The sequence below is a fragment of the Melospiza georgiana genome, chromosome 8 (assembly GCF_028018845.1).
Source record: "Melospiza georgiana isolate bMelGeo1 chromosome 8, bMelGeo1.pri, whole genome shotgun sequence".
Taxonomy (NCBI): Eukaryota; Metazoa; Chordata; class Aves; order Passeriformes; family Passerellidae; genus Melospiza; species Melospiza georgiana.
In genome coordinates this window covers 7,730,459-7,745,789 of record NC_080437.1, presented here as the reverse complement: position 1 = coordinate 7,745,789, position 15,331 = coordinate 7,730,459, and the positions used below count along the sequence as shown (strand labels likewise).

The following is a 15,331-nucleotide window of genomic DNA, read 5'->3' as shown; positions in this document are numbered from 1 at the left end:
AGGTAATTTACAGGGGATTTGGGGTTTTTGGTGACCCCAAACCCAGTAAGATGTGTCAGACTGGAAGCAGCAACCAGGGTCATTGCTGTAACCAGGATAATTACTATCCCCTTTTGGACACCTCACGAGCTGGCCATTGGCTCTGTTTAACATTTGATAATCAGTCTAAATATCTGAATAGTTTTAATAACTTAAAGCACACTTCTTGTGAAGCTTTTCAAACTCACTCCAAAACCTAGAAGAATGCTCCACTGCTAACCTTTATCATTATTAAATAAATAAATAAAATTAAAGACATCCATTATTTTGTAGTATTCCCTAAGGACCAAAGGCGAGTCGTTAGGAAATGACCCTTGCACAGAAGCAGGGCTCCCCCGGCAGTGCCGGCCGCGGCCCGCAGGGGGCAGCAGCGAACAAACAAAGCCACACCGCCACGTCTGACAAAGTCATTTTAATGGAAAATGTAAAACCCCTTTCAACTTCAATGTACAAAGCATGTGTAACACTTGCACTTTTAACAAATTAAAGCAAGCCAATGTTTTAAAAAAATACATCATTGAATGTATATATGTATATATTTACATAGCATATTAAGTTTAATATTTAAGCTTTAAAAGTTCACATAAATTTTACCAAAATGAGACAATTTTTAAATAAATTACACCTTTTGAAAACGTTTAATTGTACACTGAATAGCTTCAATAAAATACTGAAGTGTCTGTATTTAATATCTACTTTATATACTTTATATTTTACAAAGTTTACAATTATTTGGCAGTAATTTTCAGAATATGACATGACTGCTGTGCGGACTCAGCAAGATCCCAAATGCAGGCAATAGCTGGTGTTTGTGTCCTACTCTCACAGTAACTGTCTCAATGTAGTGAAAAAGATCTGAATTATTTTAGCAAACTGTACAAGTCACATTTACATTTGATCAACAATATAGCATAGAATTTTGTTGTTTTTTCCAAAAATAAATACATCATCTTAAATCTTTGACATTTCACAAACTTCATGTACATTATAATACAGACAGCAGAACGCTGCTCAACTGTTTGCAAGTGGAACATGGAATCACAGTGGCTGTGATATGAAGCTCTACCATTGCAGTGTCATTAACAAGTAAATATGATGACTGTGTTTTCTTGGCACTGATGGTTTGTGAAGCTTAAATTAGTGTGTTTACTGTTCACAGATCAGGTGAAATAACCTCTGGGTGATGCTACCTCCAAATAGCAGTGTGCTCAGTTCTCCTCCATATCTTCCATTTCACCTTCGTGAATCTTCAAAGCTCTCACCATTTCTTTAACTGCGTGATACAAGATATTTTTAACCTGCAAGAACATGGGACAGATATCAGTAAGGACTATGACCTGAGGAACTCTGCAAAGTTTAGGACTGAGCCCTAAGCTTAGTGGATGGAGAAAAGAAAGGCTTCATCCAGCCCGTGCAAAAGGAACAGCTTTTTACACATTTTAGAATGTAATGTGAAATAAAGCCAGCAGCTCAAGGGAGAGTCATTTACAGCCCTGGCATTCATGCTGCTGCTCATTGTTATTCTGTGTGAACAGCAGCAAGGAAGTAGCTCCACGCACTGCTCAGCATTTCAATGAGCCCGAGCACACCCTGCCTTCCCAGCCCCTTCCAGAGCAGCATTCATTTCCTACCTGCAGTTTATCATCATAATTGATTTCTTCCTTTGACAGCCTCAGCTCCTGCGTTAGGTGGAATGACTGTACAAGATGTTCTGGAGACACAAAGTCTTCCGTTACTTGAACGCAGCTGTGAAAATTTTGCACCTATCCAAAACAACAGAAAGAGACTGATCATTAGTATGTGGGGTTATTCTTTGGCAGAGGTACCTGAGGAAAGAGTGGGCCTTGAGATGCCTTACCCAGAGCCTTATGGCACTACCGGGCACCTTTACAGGTAGAGAGCAATTGTGTGTGTCTGCCTTATCCCCTGAAGGCTGCACAGCTGCCTGTGCTCAGCATTAATCCCACACTGAGGCCTTGTTCCTCCCTCAGCAGCTGCACTCAGCCTGCCCAGCCCCACGGAGGCGGGAGCTGCCCTGCAGGACCCGCACACACACTGCAAGCTGCCACCTTCATGGAAAAGGAACTGCCAGTGGAGATACTTGAAAGAAACAACCATGAACAGAGAAAGGGGAGGCTGAGAAGCAGGGGGAAAAGAGCACTTTTCTTCTTTCTCTGAACATTTCTTCTTACTGACATGAGACAACTACTGAGGAACAGACACCATCTCCTGCCACCCAGGTCCTGCCTGGAGGACAAATTGCTTCCTCGTTGTGACCCAACCACCAACTCCAGTTCACCCCCTTCAGAACCATTTGTGTTTTCACCCCTAAACCCTTACAAATTACACTGTAATTTGTAATTCAGCAGTCAAAATCCTCTTTTCCCCGAACACCAACAGCTCCTCAGAAGCTGTGCAACAGTTTGAATTCCCAAAGCCTGGGGGCAGGGAGGCAGAGCCTCAGTCATTCCAGCAAACACCCCATCCCACCCTGCTCAGGACTGATATCAGAGATCTGTGTATTTTCAAGAGAAACCTAGCAAAATCTGGAGTTTCTAAATGCGTACTCTAAAAATTCCATTATTTTACCTGACATTCAGAGAAACCACTGGGGTCTACACAGTTGAGGACACAGGACTTAATTTAAAAAAATTCTTTCTTCTTCAAAACCACTGCCCGAGTCTGATTTTACACAGCAGTCCCCCTGCTACAGCTGAAATCCCAGCAGGTGACCCCCAGCTCAGCTCAGCAGTCATGTTGCACATGGGGTTTTTGATGGCTCAACATCATCATCAAGGACAAAGCAGTGCTGGTCCCTCCTGAGAATTCATCAAAACACAACTAATTCTGGACACGAGGAGGGTATGTTGATGCCACGCAATCTGCAAACAGCAGAAAGCCAGGAGAGAGGCAGCAGCTGCAGAAGTGCCAGCATGAGGCTCCCACCAGCACTCAGGGAATTTCCTAGAGCCTGGGGTGAGGCACCTCTGCCTTGTGCAGCTCCAGCGCCCTCCCCTCCCTCCCAGGCTTCCCACCTCTTTCAAGTCTCTGCCTGCCCCTGGTTTCCTTGCCAGCCCATGCAAATCCCACAGCACTCATTCACTTTCTCCTCACTAAGACAAGGTTTCACTGACTCCCTATTTCTCCCTCCATTGCAGAACAGCAAACATTTGTTTCCCCTCAGACCTTTAATTCTGCTGTGCCTGAAGTCTGCTCTTCCCTCCCTTCCAGGGCCTGTCTTATCCGTGTGAAAGTTTGCGGGGACAGATTTTACCCGGCTGCTCTGGTGCTCAGCATGGGAATGCCCTGCTGACAGCCCCAGGCAGTTCTATTTATAATATTTCTAACACAAGCTGATGCAGTGACACACACACAGAAACGTTTAGCAACGATTCCCCTGAGGTTTGTGGGGCGAGGAGTGCAGCACTCCCACGCCTGTGCCACTTCCAGCTGAACTGAGAACAGCTCCACACCCGGCCCACGCAGCGCCGGCGCTTCCAGCAGGGCCCGGGAGGCTGGAAAAGCCCCAGACCTGGGCTGGGACAGGGGAAGGGGAGTGGGCAGGGAAGAAAGGGCCACCCAGCCATCCTGATGGCCACAGGATCAGCCACTTCCTGCAAGGCTGAGCTCGCAGAGCTCTGCGTGTGCGACGCCCAGACCTTTATCCTACACTCCTTATGGGAGCGTTGCCAGGATGTCACATTGCCTCCGAGCGTGTTATTGTACAATACATAATCCTGCTGTTAAATCAAGATAATGCCTCTATAAAAAACAACATTATAATAACTTGTTCCACTATGAGCAAGTTTTGCAGGGTGCCTGAACACCACATTTCAATTACTGACTCCAGTATTTCTAGCTTTTTTTTTTTTTAGTTCAAGTATTTTACCAATTTGGAGCTACCAAGTTAAAACCAGGGAGGCCATCTCTAGAGATGCCTATGATGCAGCATAACCCACAGTGGAGCAGCAGGAAGAGTGAATCTTTCAAAAGAACAGTACCAACACACTTTTTTAGCTGGGGGAGTTGCAAGGAGAGCTCAGGGGCTCCCAGTCACAAGTGCCACAGGGGTACAAACAAAGGCCCAGCCATCAGCAACCAGGGACACTGCTGAGCCCCCAGCCTGCACAGGCAAGAGGAAAGGAGATGCCCCTCACAGAGCATTCGGGGAGCAGCTGCAGAGGTGACTGATCCAACACTGTATCTATTTCTGGATTCTCCTTCTGAGAGAGCAATTCCCTCCACAAGAGGAACAGACAAGGCTGCCCTGCCTGTCACAGCTCACAGGAGAGGCTGTCCCTCCCCTCCCACCGGGAACAGTCTGACTTTGCCTGCTGCAGGCATCACAAGAAGAATGTGACTGCTGTCTGCAAGTACACAGGGAGGGGGAGAAAGCTGGGAAGCAAGAGGAATGCTACATGCTGCCATGAAATGTAAAGAATAAGCTTTAAAAAGCCAGACGTGAGTCCACAGAACCGGAGGGAGGGATGGAGGTGGAAAAACAATAAACAGAAGAAATACACAGAACCTCCTCCATGTTAGGGCAGTAAATTCTAGACCAGCACGTCAGAAGCAGCAGTGTGCCAACAATCCTAACTGGGCTCAGAATGGAAGAGTCAGAACTACACTTATGCAGTGACCACAGGCAGCCAGGCTCCCCAGCTCCAGCCCTCAGTCTGATTCCTTCTGCTCCACGACATTACTCATGAGCAAATAAAAATGATAATTTACCACCTAATTTAGCATCAACTTTTACCCAGTTTTAATAATTAAAAGGTTCATAATGTGCATGCAAATCTGAAACACTTAATGTGTAAACTTAACATGGTATGTACTCTTGTGCAGACTTATTTTTCAGTTTTTAAACGTGCTTTGTATCTCTGAAGTGCTGGTGCTGATCCCTAAGGTCAGTATTTACGCATCTCTGCAGAGAGCACTATGCACATACATGAAAGAACACGATGCTTTTATTTCCTCCTACGTGGCAGATTCACAGGAACTTCTTACTGAAGATGAAAAGGTTCTCAGCTTCACCCACCAAGGTTTAAAAACACCATGTTATTAACTCCTTGGTGCCAGAAGCTACAACATTACCACTTCAAACACAATCTGCAGTTTAAAGCCAAGGAGATAAAGATAAGAGTGGTCTTATTTTTGGTCCTTACACATATAAAGTAGAGGGAAGACTGGAACAGTCCCACTACTTCATGTTTTATATTCTGTATGCCTTTATATAATGGCACATGCTATACAGAACAGATTTCCCAGGACATTTGTTATTTCCCCTGGGTTCCCATACACTCTCCTATCTGGGATGTATCTCTCCTGTTTCATGGGATCAGAGTAAGGCTGCTGGAGGATGCAATACATGACTCTGGGAGTGCAACTTCTTTAGCCTAACAGGAGCCAAGAAGAGCAGCAATGTCAGATGTTCCTCCACATTTGTGGAACAACATCAAGCCCTGAATCACTGTATGGGGGAAGGCAAACTACAACTCCCTAGATTTGGGTCAGCAAGGTCTGTTTGGGGCTGTCTGGGTCTTTGCTGTGCCAGAGAACAAACCCACACAGACCATCCAGAGCTATGTACCACCATGTCCAACCCATGCAGAAAGGCAGTGGGATGAGGAGGAGCCTAGTCCAGGTGTGGTACCAGCTGCTTTCAATGCCCCACAACAGACACAGCCAGAGACAGAGCAGGGACATGACCCCTGCCATCACTACACCCCATCAGTTTTTCACAGAGGAAACCCCACTAAACCCCACTGCCCTGGCCACAGGACATGGTGAGCCATTGCTTCCTCTCTGCAGGAAGCTGATCTGCAGATTGGAAACCAAACAGCACCTTCTTCAGAAAGCCTTGGCCTCACTTGAACCCACAGGGAGATCAGTGATAGATCTTCACATCACAATGGTTTGCAACCAACTGCAGGGTGGGGATGGCTCCTCATTCCTTGACAGTCAAGGACCTCATTAGTGGTGCCTGACAGCTGCCAAGCCAGTAAGCTCCACCTCCTGCTGAAGCAGGAAAGAAATAAATCTAGAAGGGCCTAAAAATCTCACCTAAACAACTGAGCTTTCTTCCTCTTTTCACCAAAGAGCAGCAGTTTACAGGCTGTGAGGGGGAAAAAAGGCCTAAAGGCAGTAACGAAGCTTTTATGCCAGGGGGCAACTGAGGCTGACTAATAAAATTCATCCTGCTACTCCAGAACTGCCCCACTGGCAGTACCTTTCCTACCCAACTACACACTGGATCAGCCCAGCTGCTGCCAAGGTGGGATCACTCCTTCTCAGAGTAAGAGACAACTTACTCTGTATGATGACTTCTGGTGATTGATGTGCCTTCTAGGTTAAAAGGAACTCACATTTGGCATGGGAAAACAACCAAATTTCTGTTACAGAAACACCAGAACACCCACTACAATTCTCCTATAGCTAAAGACAGAAACAATGACACCTGACATCCAGGTGCTTACCATCCATACCTGCTCAAGCTGCTCTCCCTGCCCCTCCTCAATCAGGTTAACTGCTGGCTTAGAAGAAGAAAATTACTAACCTGACTCTGCCATAACTATACTCAATTTGTTTAGAAATTTGCTACAGAAATGAAAAGGGGAAAACAATGGTTAATAATGGTCTGTTCATTTGTAATTGTAAAGCAAAAAAACAACTAATAGTTAAGCCATTCCATTTGCTGTATGTTAGCTACACCAGCAGATTATCTTATTTTACATTCCTCCAAGCTAACAGACACTAATAAAACAATTAAATGTAACTGAGCACAGATGTATCCATGCCTTTGGAAAAAATTTATTAATTTTGCACGTCATTAACTGAATGTACATTACCTGATGAAGTGCTCCTGCTGGTAGAATAATAGCATCACCAAGGAACTGAATAACTGTGCAGGTTTTTACTCCATATTCTTCAAAAAGTCTTTGGCGAAGTTTTTTGTTCACATACCAACTCTGATCACGGATTGGATCGTGCTCTGGTAAAACCTCCAGGCCTTGCTCCTTTGCTATCTGTTAAGTACAGAAAACATCCCAAATAACTTCCAAAAGAACCAAACCTTTAGCTGATCAATTTTATGTATGCCCACCTTGCCAAGCAATGTCACTCAGTTCCCAATACCAAACAAGAGGTCTGGCTAGGGATTCAAAACAACCCTGAAGGATCTGGGAGGTCTCACTGAACTGAGGACATCTGCAACACTCTCACTCCAAAGTGCAGAGTTTTAAAGAACTCAGCACAATAATCTATTAATAAGCAACATGCTCTCTGTGTGACTTCTTTCATGCAGAAAATAAAATCTGAGCTCAGGAGTTGCTGTGCTGCCAATGCTTCAGTTCTGACACAGACACACAACATCACCACCTTAGCTCAGGAAAAAAGCAGCCAATAAAGCCAAAGGTTGTAGTCCTGGGAAACCTGCTCCAGGTGCCTCTGCTTGAGCACAGGGCTGGACAGAAGGGACCTCAAGGGTCCCAATTCCAACCTCAGCCACGCTGGGATAAGAAGCTGCTTTCCTACCACCCCTATGAAGGTATTAAGAAAAAATGATGAACACAAAAATACTTCCTGACATCAGTAAATGAAATGGCACAACCATTTCTCATCAAGTGAACCACAGGGGAACAAATATTACTCTTAATCAACTGCTACTAAATCAATCCTAGTCACTGAAAAAGAAAAAAATTATTACATATAAAGAACACAGACCTAAACCACCTGTCATGAGTCATGAAACAAGTATCTCATTAGAAAAAGAGGGGTTTTTTTATTTTATTAAATGAATGTGATTATGTGATGCAGAACTTGAAACTCTCTGTATTATCACCCTTCTAACAAGATTCTGAGATTTTATATCTTAGCAGCAGCAAAGTGGTCCCAATGATTACTCATCAATAATCTCCAATTCAGTACTTCCCAAATACCACCACTCCTAAAATACATGGTGGCACACAACTCACTTGGGATACCAGGGCTGACTGTGGTAGCAAGTGACAAACTTCTTTTCACAGCATCCTAAATGGGGCTGGTTTAAACCTGTTGCTCAAATATTTTCACAGCTATTCTCTATAGTTTCAAAAGTGCTCTGAGGGAATATTCAGCACTTCCTCTCTATGTCCACCTATTCCTTTGCATTCATGACTTTATTCACAACTCTCTTTTTTGAACTGAAAAGCCACCATCTCATTTATGAGCACCTACTTTCTGAATGAACAAAAAGTCTTGCTGAATAATTCCTAATCTCCTGGAATTAGCTTTGTTTTACTTACCAGTGCCCATTTTTCCCCACAGCTCAGTCTGCCAAAGAGCAAATGTTTGAGTCACTGGAGGACAGCTGGCCTGGTACAGACACTGCTTTATTGTCAAAGGGAATCTTCAGTGCTGAATTTCTTGGGCTCCCCCTGCTCACAGCAGAGCCCTTGGCCTCGAGTTTGTTTATGGACCCCTTTGCTGCAGCAGTTAACACTCATCTGATCTCTCCTCACAGAAGAGGACAGTAAAGACATTTTCTCAAGCAATCACTTCAGTGATACTTTGGTATTTCTGTGTCTTCTATCAAGGCCACCTTCCAGAGCACAAAATGTGCTAAGGGCAGGGCACAGAACACTGCTTCCAAGATGGGATCCCTACAATTAATGCACTAACAGATAATCCTAGGGAACAACTGGAAAGGTTCTGATGTGGCTCTGAGTTCTGATCACCACAAGCCACTGGAGGATGATCTGCAGCACAGCCAGGTTAAGTTTGCTGACCCTGGGGATGTTCTCCCACTGCTTCCACCTTCACCAAGAGCCCAGCCACGGTCCTGTGCTGGCTGATGTGACAGTCCTGGCAAAGACTGGTGCCCATGGGTGGTGAGGCCAGGGGATTTGGCATGGGAAAATCCACCAAAAATTCAGCAGCAATAATACAATAATGGATCAGTGACAGAAAAACACCATCCCACAAATTATCTTCTGTATTAGAGCAGGGCAACAGGGCAAGAGCAGATCTCCATGCCCTCCTAAGCCTTCAGTTACAGGCCACCTGTCACTCTTACAAACTTTACATGTTACATCCTTTATTTGTTGGTGGTGCAGCAGGTCAAGTATAGTTTATTTTATGTGCTATTCAAGGAAATAATTTTGCCTTCCTCCCTTCTCTAACACTGAGGTGAGGTTTGTGGTTTTTGCCAGTCCCTTTTGATTGACCAATTACTTAGGTTATATTTATAAATGATGTGTAATAAAGCTAACCTTTTGCAGAAACTCTCGTATCTTGTCAGCATCTTTGCCAGCATAAATGTGCCACAAAGCACCAGGTAATTCACTGGAATCTTTCAACCTCTTCCTTAAAAGGTCATCCAAATCTTCCTCTTCCAACTTCTTCAAAACTCCTAAGGTTCAACAAAAATATTCTTTAAATGTGAGAAGGAGAGAAAAATGGAGAAACTAAATATCTTTGCAAAATTCTTGTGTGAGATTGAGCAGATGGAAGTTTGCTGAATACAACAGAAGCCACCAGGTGATCTTGCTGTTCAGTGTCTGTAACTCATTACCAGAACACAAATGCTGTGGGTACCTTAAAAATACCTTTAATTTTTGAACTTTTTCACGTTTCCTGACTTCCACAGAACACAATCTCCTACCTGACATAAACAAGCAGGGCTGGTACCAAAAACGAAAAGATGAAAAAGGTGTTTTCCTGCAGTCAGCACAAGCAGTGTATAGCATGCTGTTGTTGCAGCCAGAGCTCTCCCAGGATGCTCAAGTTTGCTGCTATTAACTCCATGCATACACAAGTGAAAACAAAGCAAATGACACACAAACCTTACTGCAGCTCTATTAGTCACACCCAAAATCTACATTTGCTGATTATGGAATAAGAGGACAAAAGAAAAAGGGCAAAGAAACAAAACTATTTCAGTGATTTAAAGACTGTTTCACATAAGCAATAAACCTCATAGAGACAACTAACATACACCAATTTAAGCTCTCCAGTGCTGAAAAATTACATTACAGCCCAAATTCAATAGAGTAAGCACAATGCATCCAGAAGAAGCAGCATAAACAGAAGGTTTGGCAAATACATCATCCTGACATAATTGTTAGAACCAGCACAGCTTCCAGAGAAAATCCTTCACCCTGCACTTCCATTAGCTATGCTAGCCCCAGAACAGCAATGGTGCATCAATTATATGCAATGGCAAAAAAAGTGGAAAGAGTTTGAAATACCATTTCATAATTCATGAACTGCAGTGTATTTTATAGAGAACTGATGTGTGTGCAAACCCTTGGAACAAAGAATCACCCAGCTGCAAGCAGGTTCTTATGGACCTGCCTTCCAAAGAAGAGTGTCAATTTTAGAAGGGGCAGAACATTCAGTCCCTCTACACCTCCTACAGTGAGTGAGGTTCACATTACCTGATTTGGAAAGTACTCCATTTCCTTTGGCTATGCCAACATAAACAAGGATGTTCACGACATCAGAAACTTCAATATGGAGATTTGTGGTTCCTATGTCATGGTCTTTAGTAGCAGCCACACCTATGTTACAAGATAAAATTAAGATTTGTTTGTATTGCATATTCAAATCAGAACATGTAACAACAGTGAAGAAATTTCTGAAGTATACTTGGCATCACTGAGACAGACAAATTAAAAACATGTTTTTGGTTCACCTGCTAAACAAGGTGATACCAATGTTTTCTGCTAAATAAGAAAACATTACTTTTTAACAGAGTCCTTGAGATTCTCTCTTAGCCCAGGTACCTGTCTCTACACACAGAACAAAATGTTCCAGCAGAGTAGTCAGGGACATTTCCTGACCACTATGTTCCATTCCTCTTCAACCCTTCAGGTTGTTCAGGGCAATGAATACACAAGGTTATCAAAGGCAATACAGGCACAATGAATACACAAGGTTATCAAATCTGTCACTTTTATGTCTGGCTGTAAGAGAGTCCTTAATCAAAATTATGCCCAAAGAGGAAAATTAATTTTAGTTTTAAGAAGTGGAAATGAACATTTTTAAGTCAAAAGGACATTCTGGAACACAGCCTTAGAGCAGAGTGGCATTAATACCTCAGAGTGGCATTAATGACTCAGTTCTCAGACCCATGCCATTATCACTATTGTTAATATGCTTCTTTCACAGGATATTTGGAGAACTTTTAAAATCAAAACCATTGTGTCACAAATTACTACTCATTTCTTGTCCTATTTGTAAAACAGAATTGAACACAATTCTTTGCAAAAGAAGGAGCAAACAGAAAGTGTCTGTGGGAATTACCTTTTCTAAACAGGTTTTTGAGTGTACAGCACACAAAATAAATTATGAGAAATATGATGAGATTAGTTTATGACCAGAATTATTAATACAATGATATTTCATGAAGTATTTTGTCACACAGCATTAGTAAAGACAGGTTCTATCACTGTGCAGCAGCAGCTAACCATTCATATGCTCCAGAATTCTTAATAGCATAAAAAGATGGAAAGAAATGGAGAAGCAAATAGACTCTCATGGCCCAGGTGCAAGTACTGTTAAATACCCAAGTCAGACAGTATTTCCCTACATTCAGTGATCAAGCTCAACTTTCTGTCAAGCATGGCAATGTGTGATATTGTACAAGTTGAAGGGAAGAGGTAACAGCTGCATTCACAGGGCACACTCACCATATGCACTGCACAGTCTGGGTCCCAAATCCGGACGGACAAAAAATCCTGGCAGGTGAGAAGCCAAGTTTAGTTTTCCTTCTGGACTACAATATTCAGGCAAGGGTAAGCTTTTTAGTAAGTCCTCATATCTGGAGAAGAAAAAAAGAATAGAATTGAATTTGTCTCATTATATATAGAGAGAAAATAGAGTAATTTTAAGACTGACTGAAGAACATCAAATATTAAACTCAAAATACCTTGCTGGCATCATGGTCTTGAAATCTTCACCAGAAGGCCAGTCTTTCAGTTTTAGCAGAGCTGTTTCTCCATTTTTTACTTTCTGCCGTTCTGTAAGTAACAGAAATAACTAAAAATTCATGTACTGTAGGCATTACACTTTACTCACCTAAACATTAACTCTAAACCTGCCAAGAATCAAAATTTTATGCATAAACAGGAGATAGCTGATTTTGAGACTCAAGAATGATACAAACCAAACTCAGCTAGTTAAGTAAGAAGGACATGTGTCCAGTTTCTTAGTCAGACCTAGCTAGTATAATAGTGCATCCTTAATTCTGCAGAGATACAAATTGCAAGTTTCCTCCACATTCTCTGGAAACAGATTACCTAGAGCTTTCTTTTTAAAGTTTCTTCAAAGCCTCAAGATCCATAATGACAATTTTTAACTGCAGTTTCTAACACTGATCATGTTCAGAATCAATACCATAATACATGTTTAAGGAACATACTTGAAACATCTTCAAAACCATCCCAGAACTCCTTGACATTGGTGTTTGAAATGATACTGTCTTTGCAATTCAAGATATCTGCTTGCTGGTTTCCAAAATCCAAACTGATTGACTCAGCTTTCCACAGGCTGAAGTTCATTTTCTTATGCATACCAGACACCAAAACAGGCTGTAAAGAGTAAAATCAAATAATTTTTAAAAATCAGTACTTATCCTTTCACAAGTAGACAAATTCTTTAACTGAACTGGAATACAAATGTGTCTGGAACACACATAAAGACTTTGGCCTTACTGAGCTGTTAATACTTCTCCAACAGCACCCATATCCAAAGGTGCCACCCCTTTTTGGAATCTGAAACTCCACAACAGAAATGTCTCATTTATTATAACTGGTTACCTCAAGTTGAACTACACAAGGTTCACCTGTGGGCTACACCTGACAACCTGTTTTTACCCCAGTTTTAAACATGGAGTTAGTTAGGCATTTCTGTCCTTTAATACACAACTCCCCAGAGCTCCTGCTGATGGCACTTTACTGACCAACCTGCTCAATACCTACCCTTCCTTGTTTCCAGCACTCTTTGAAGAGTTTCCAGTTGTTGGTGTTTTTATGATCTCTGAGCCACAGAACATGCTTGTCACAGATCCACGAGTACTGGATATCACTGTACCGTTTACTGCAGTCATCCTGAATGCCTTTTTTCTCATCCTTTGGCTCTTCTTTTATTTCAGATTTCACATTTATCTTTGGTGCTCTATTTGGTGGAATCTTGTTTTCTACTACTGAAGCAATTATATCATCAAGAATGTTTGGCATAGTCCTTCCACTCTTGCCACTCTGTTAGAAAACAAATGCATGCTTAAACAGTGTAAAAGCAACTTAATGCAATTCCTTTTGAAAGAGAGTAGCATTTCTGATGTTGCATCAATTATCATCACATATAAAAACAAATAAAATGTTAATGTGTGTGTGCATATTAAGTTTTAAATATGAATGAGAATTTAAAGCAATACACCTATCAGACTGCTCCAACTGTAATGTGCCAGAACAGGCTGATAGAGATTTTCAAATCCTAAGAGAAAAACTGCATCTTGTAAAGACTTACTGCTGCTCCTGTAGAGTAGACTGGAGCAAAAGCAATGCCAGCATCTGTAGAGCCCAGGCGCAGTTTGCCTGCTGTTGTAGTTAACAGATCTCGTAAGGTTGAGCCCTGCTCGTTGTTCTGGGATGAAGGAGGAGAATTTTTACAGTTTGGGGACTCCAAATTATCCTGGTCCTTCCCTTCCTTTGAATGTTTTCCAGAAGGACATTCTTTGTTCTCTAAAACAAAAATAATCATTGCAAGTTTATGCTGTTGTATCGTAATGCACACATAGGAACAGCACACCAGTACCCTGCACTTCCCAGTGGTGCTAACAGACTGTGCAGCACTTTATTCACTTTATCCAGCTTTATTCACCTGGAAACACACCAGAGGATGAACTGCATCCTTCAGAACACAGTCAAACAGTGTGACCAAGCAAAGGTCTCCCTCAGCATCTCAGACTTGCAGCTGAGTGAGTGCCTGTCACAAGTGAGATTCTCTGTAGCTGGAAATACTCCCCCAGCACACAGGCATTCCACCAGCTACCTTCTGCTGATGATTCTGATGCCACCAGGGAAGAGAAAGAACACTGTCTTTTCTTTTTAGGAACAGCAAATGGCACTGATTTTTTTATTAATTCAATTAGAGAATCACACAGAATCACCAGCTTGGAAGAGACCTCTAAGATCAAGTCCAATCCATGCCTAACACCACCTCAACTAAACCCTGGCATCCAGTGCCACATCCAATCTTTTTTAAACACATCCAGGGATGGTGACTCCGCCACCTCCCTAGGCAGGCAATTCCAGAACTTTATCACTCTTTGTGCAAAAAGCTTTTTCCTAACATCCAACCTGCATTTCCCCTGGCACGGCTTAACACTATGTCCTCTGGTTCTGTCAGTGCTGCCTGGAGAAAGAGTCCAGCCCCACCTGAGCACAGGCACCTTTCAGGAGCTGTACAGAGTGATGAGGGCACCCCTGAGTCTCCTTTTCTCCAGGCTGAGCACCCCCAGCTCCCTCAGGGGTTCCTCTCAGGGTTTGTGTTCCCAGCCCCTCTCCAGCCTCGTTGCCTCCTCTGGACGCGCTCCAGCGTCCCAACGTCCTTCCCAAGCTGAGGGGCCAGAGCTGGACACAGCACTGCAGGTGTGGCCTCACCAGGGCCGGGCACAGGGGCACAGTGACCTCCCTGCTCCTGCTGGCCACACCATCCCTGATCCAGGCCAGGAGCCCTTGGCCTTCCTGGCCACCAGGACACACTGCTGGCTCATGTTCAGCCAGCTTTGGACCAGAACCCCCAGGTCCCTTTCTGCCTGGGCACTGCCCAGCCACCCTGTGCCCAGCCTGCAGCACTGCAGGGTTATTGTGGCCACAATGCAGGACTCAGCACTTGGACTTACTGAACTTCATCCTGCTGGACTCTGCCCATCCATCCAACCATTCCAAGCCTCCCTGCAGAGCCCTCCTACCTTTCAAGAGATCAACACACACTCCCAGCTTGGTGTCATCTGAAAAATAACCAGCAGTGCCCCCAAAGTCACAGACATGCAATGACAATTTCAAATATTTACCTTTTTTTTCTTCTCTGGCTTTCTGCTCTGCAAGATCAGCCAGCCAATGCAGTGGGGACTGGGATTCAGGCGGTGTTAACTTGCTGTCTGTGCTCACATCACTCCTTGGACTTGTGTTACCATTTGTCTCAGACTTTTGAGGAGTATTCTGCTGTTGAGACTCAGGCATACACAGAGAAATTTTATTACTGTGGTTAAGGACATTCTGCAAAACCTGTGAAGAACAAATTTATTTTT

At 43.2% G+C, this 15,331-nt stretch overlaps 1 protein-coding gene across 5 annotated transcripts in view; it reads right to left on the bottom strand.

Annotated features, from left to right (window-relative positions):
* Nucleotides 1-436: 436 nt before the first annotated feature.
* Nucleotides 437-15,331, bottom strand: part of JMJD1C (jumonji domain containing 1C) — a 158,683-nt gene continuing 143,788 nt past the window's right edge. For all 5 annotated transcript variants that reach the window (XM_058028794.1, XM_058028795.1, XM_058028796.1 and 2 more), the window contains 11 exons: nt 15,095-15,308; nt 13,546-13,760; nt 12,999-13,277; nt 12,440-12,608; nt 11,948-12,038; nt 11,709-11,839; nt 10,455-10,577; nt 9,288-9,427; nt 6,888-7,064; nt 1,671-1,802; nt 437-1,337 (listed from right to left, as the gene is read on the bottom strand). In XM_058028794.1, the coding sequence (XP_057884777.1) occupies nt 1,248-1,337; nt 1,671-1,802; nt 6,888-7,064; nt 9,288-9,427; nt 10,455-10,577; nt 11,709-11,839; nt 11,948-12,038; nt 12,440-12,608; nt 12,999-13,277; nt 13,546-13,760; nt 15,095-15,308 (1,761 nt within the window). In that variant the 3' untranslated portion in view covers nt 437-1,247. The remainder of the gene's footprint in view (nt 1,338-1,670; nt 1,803-6,887; nt 7,065-9,287; nt 9,428-10,454; nt 10,578-11,708; nt 11,840-11,947; nt 12,039-12,439; nt 12,609-12,998; nt 13,278-13,545; nt 13,761-15,094; nt 15,309-15,331) is intronic.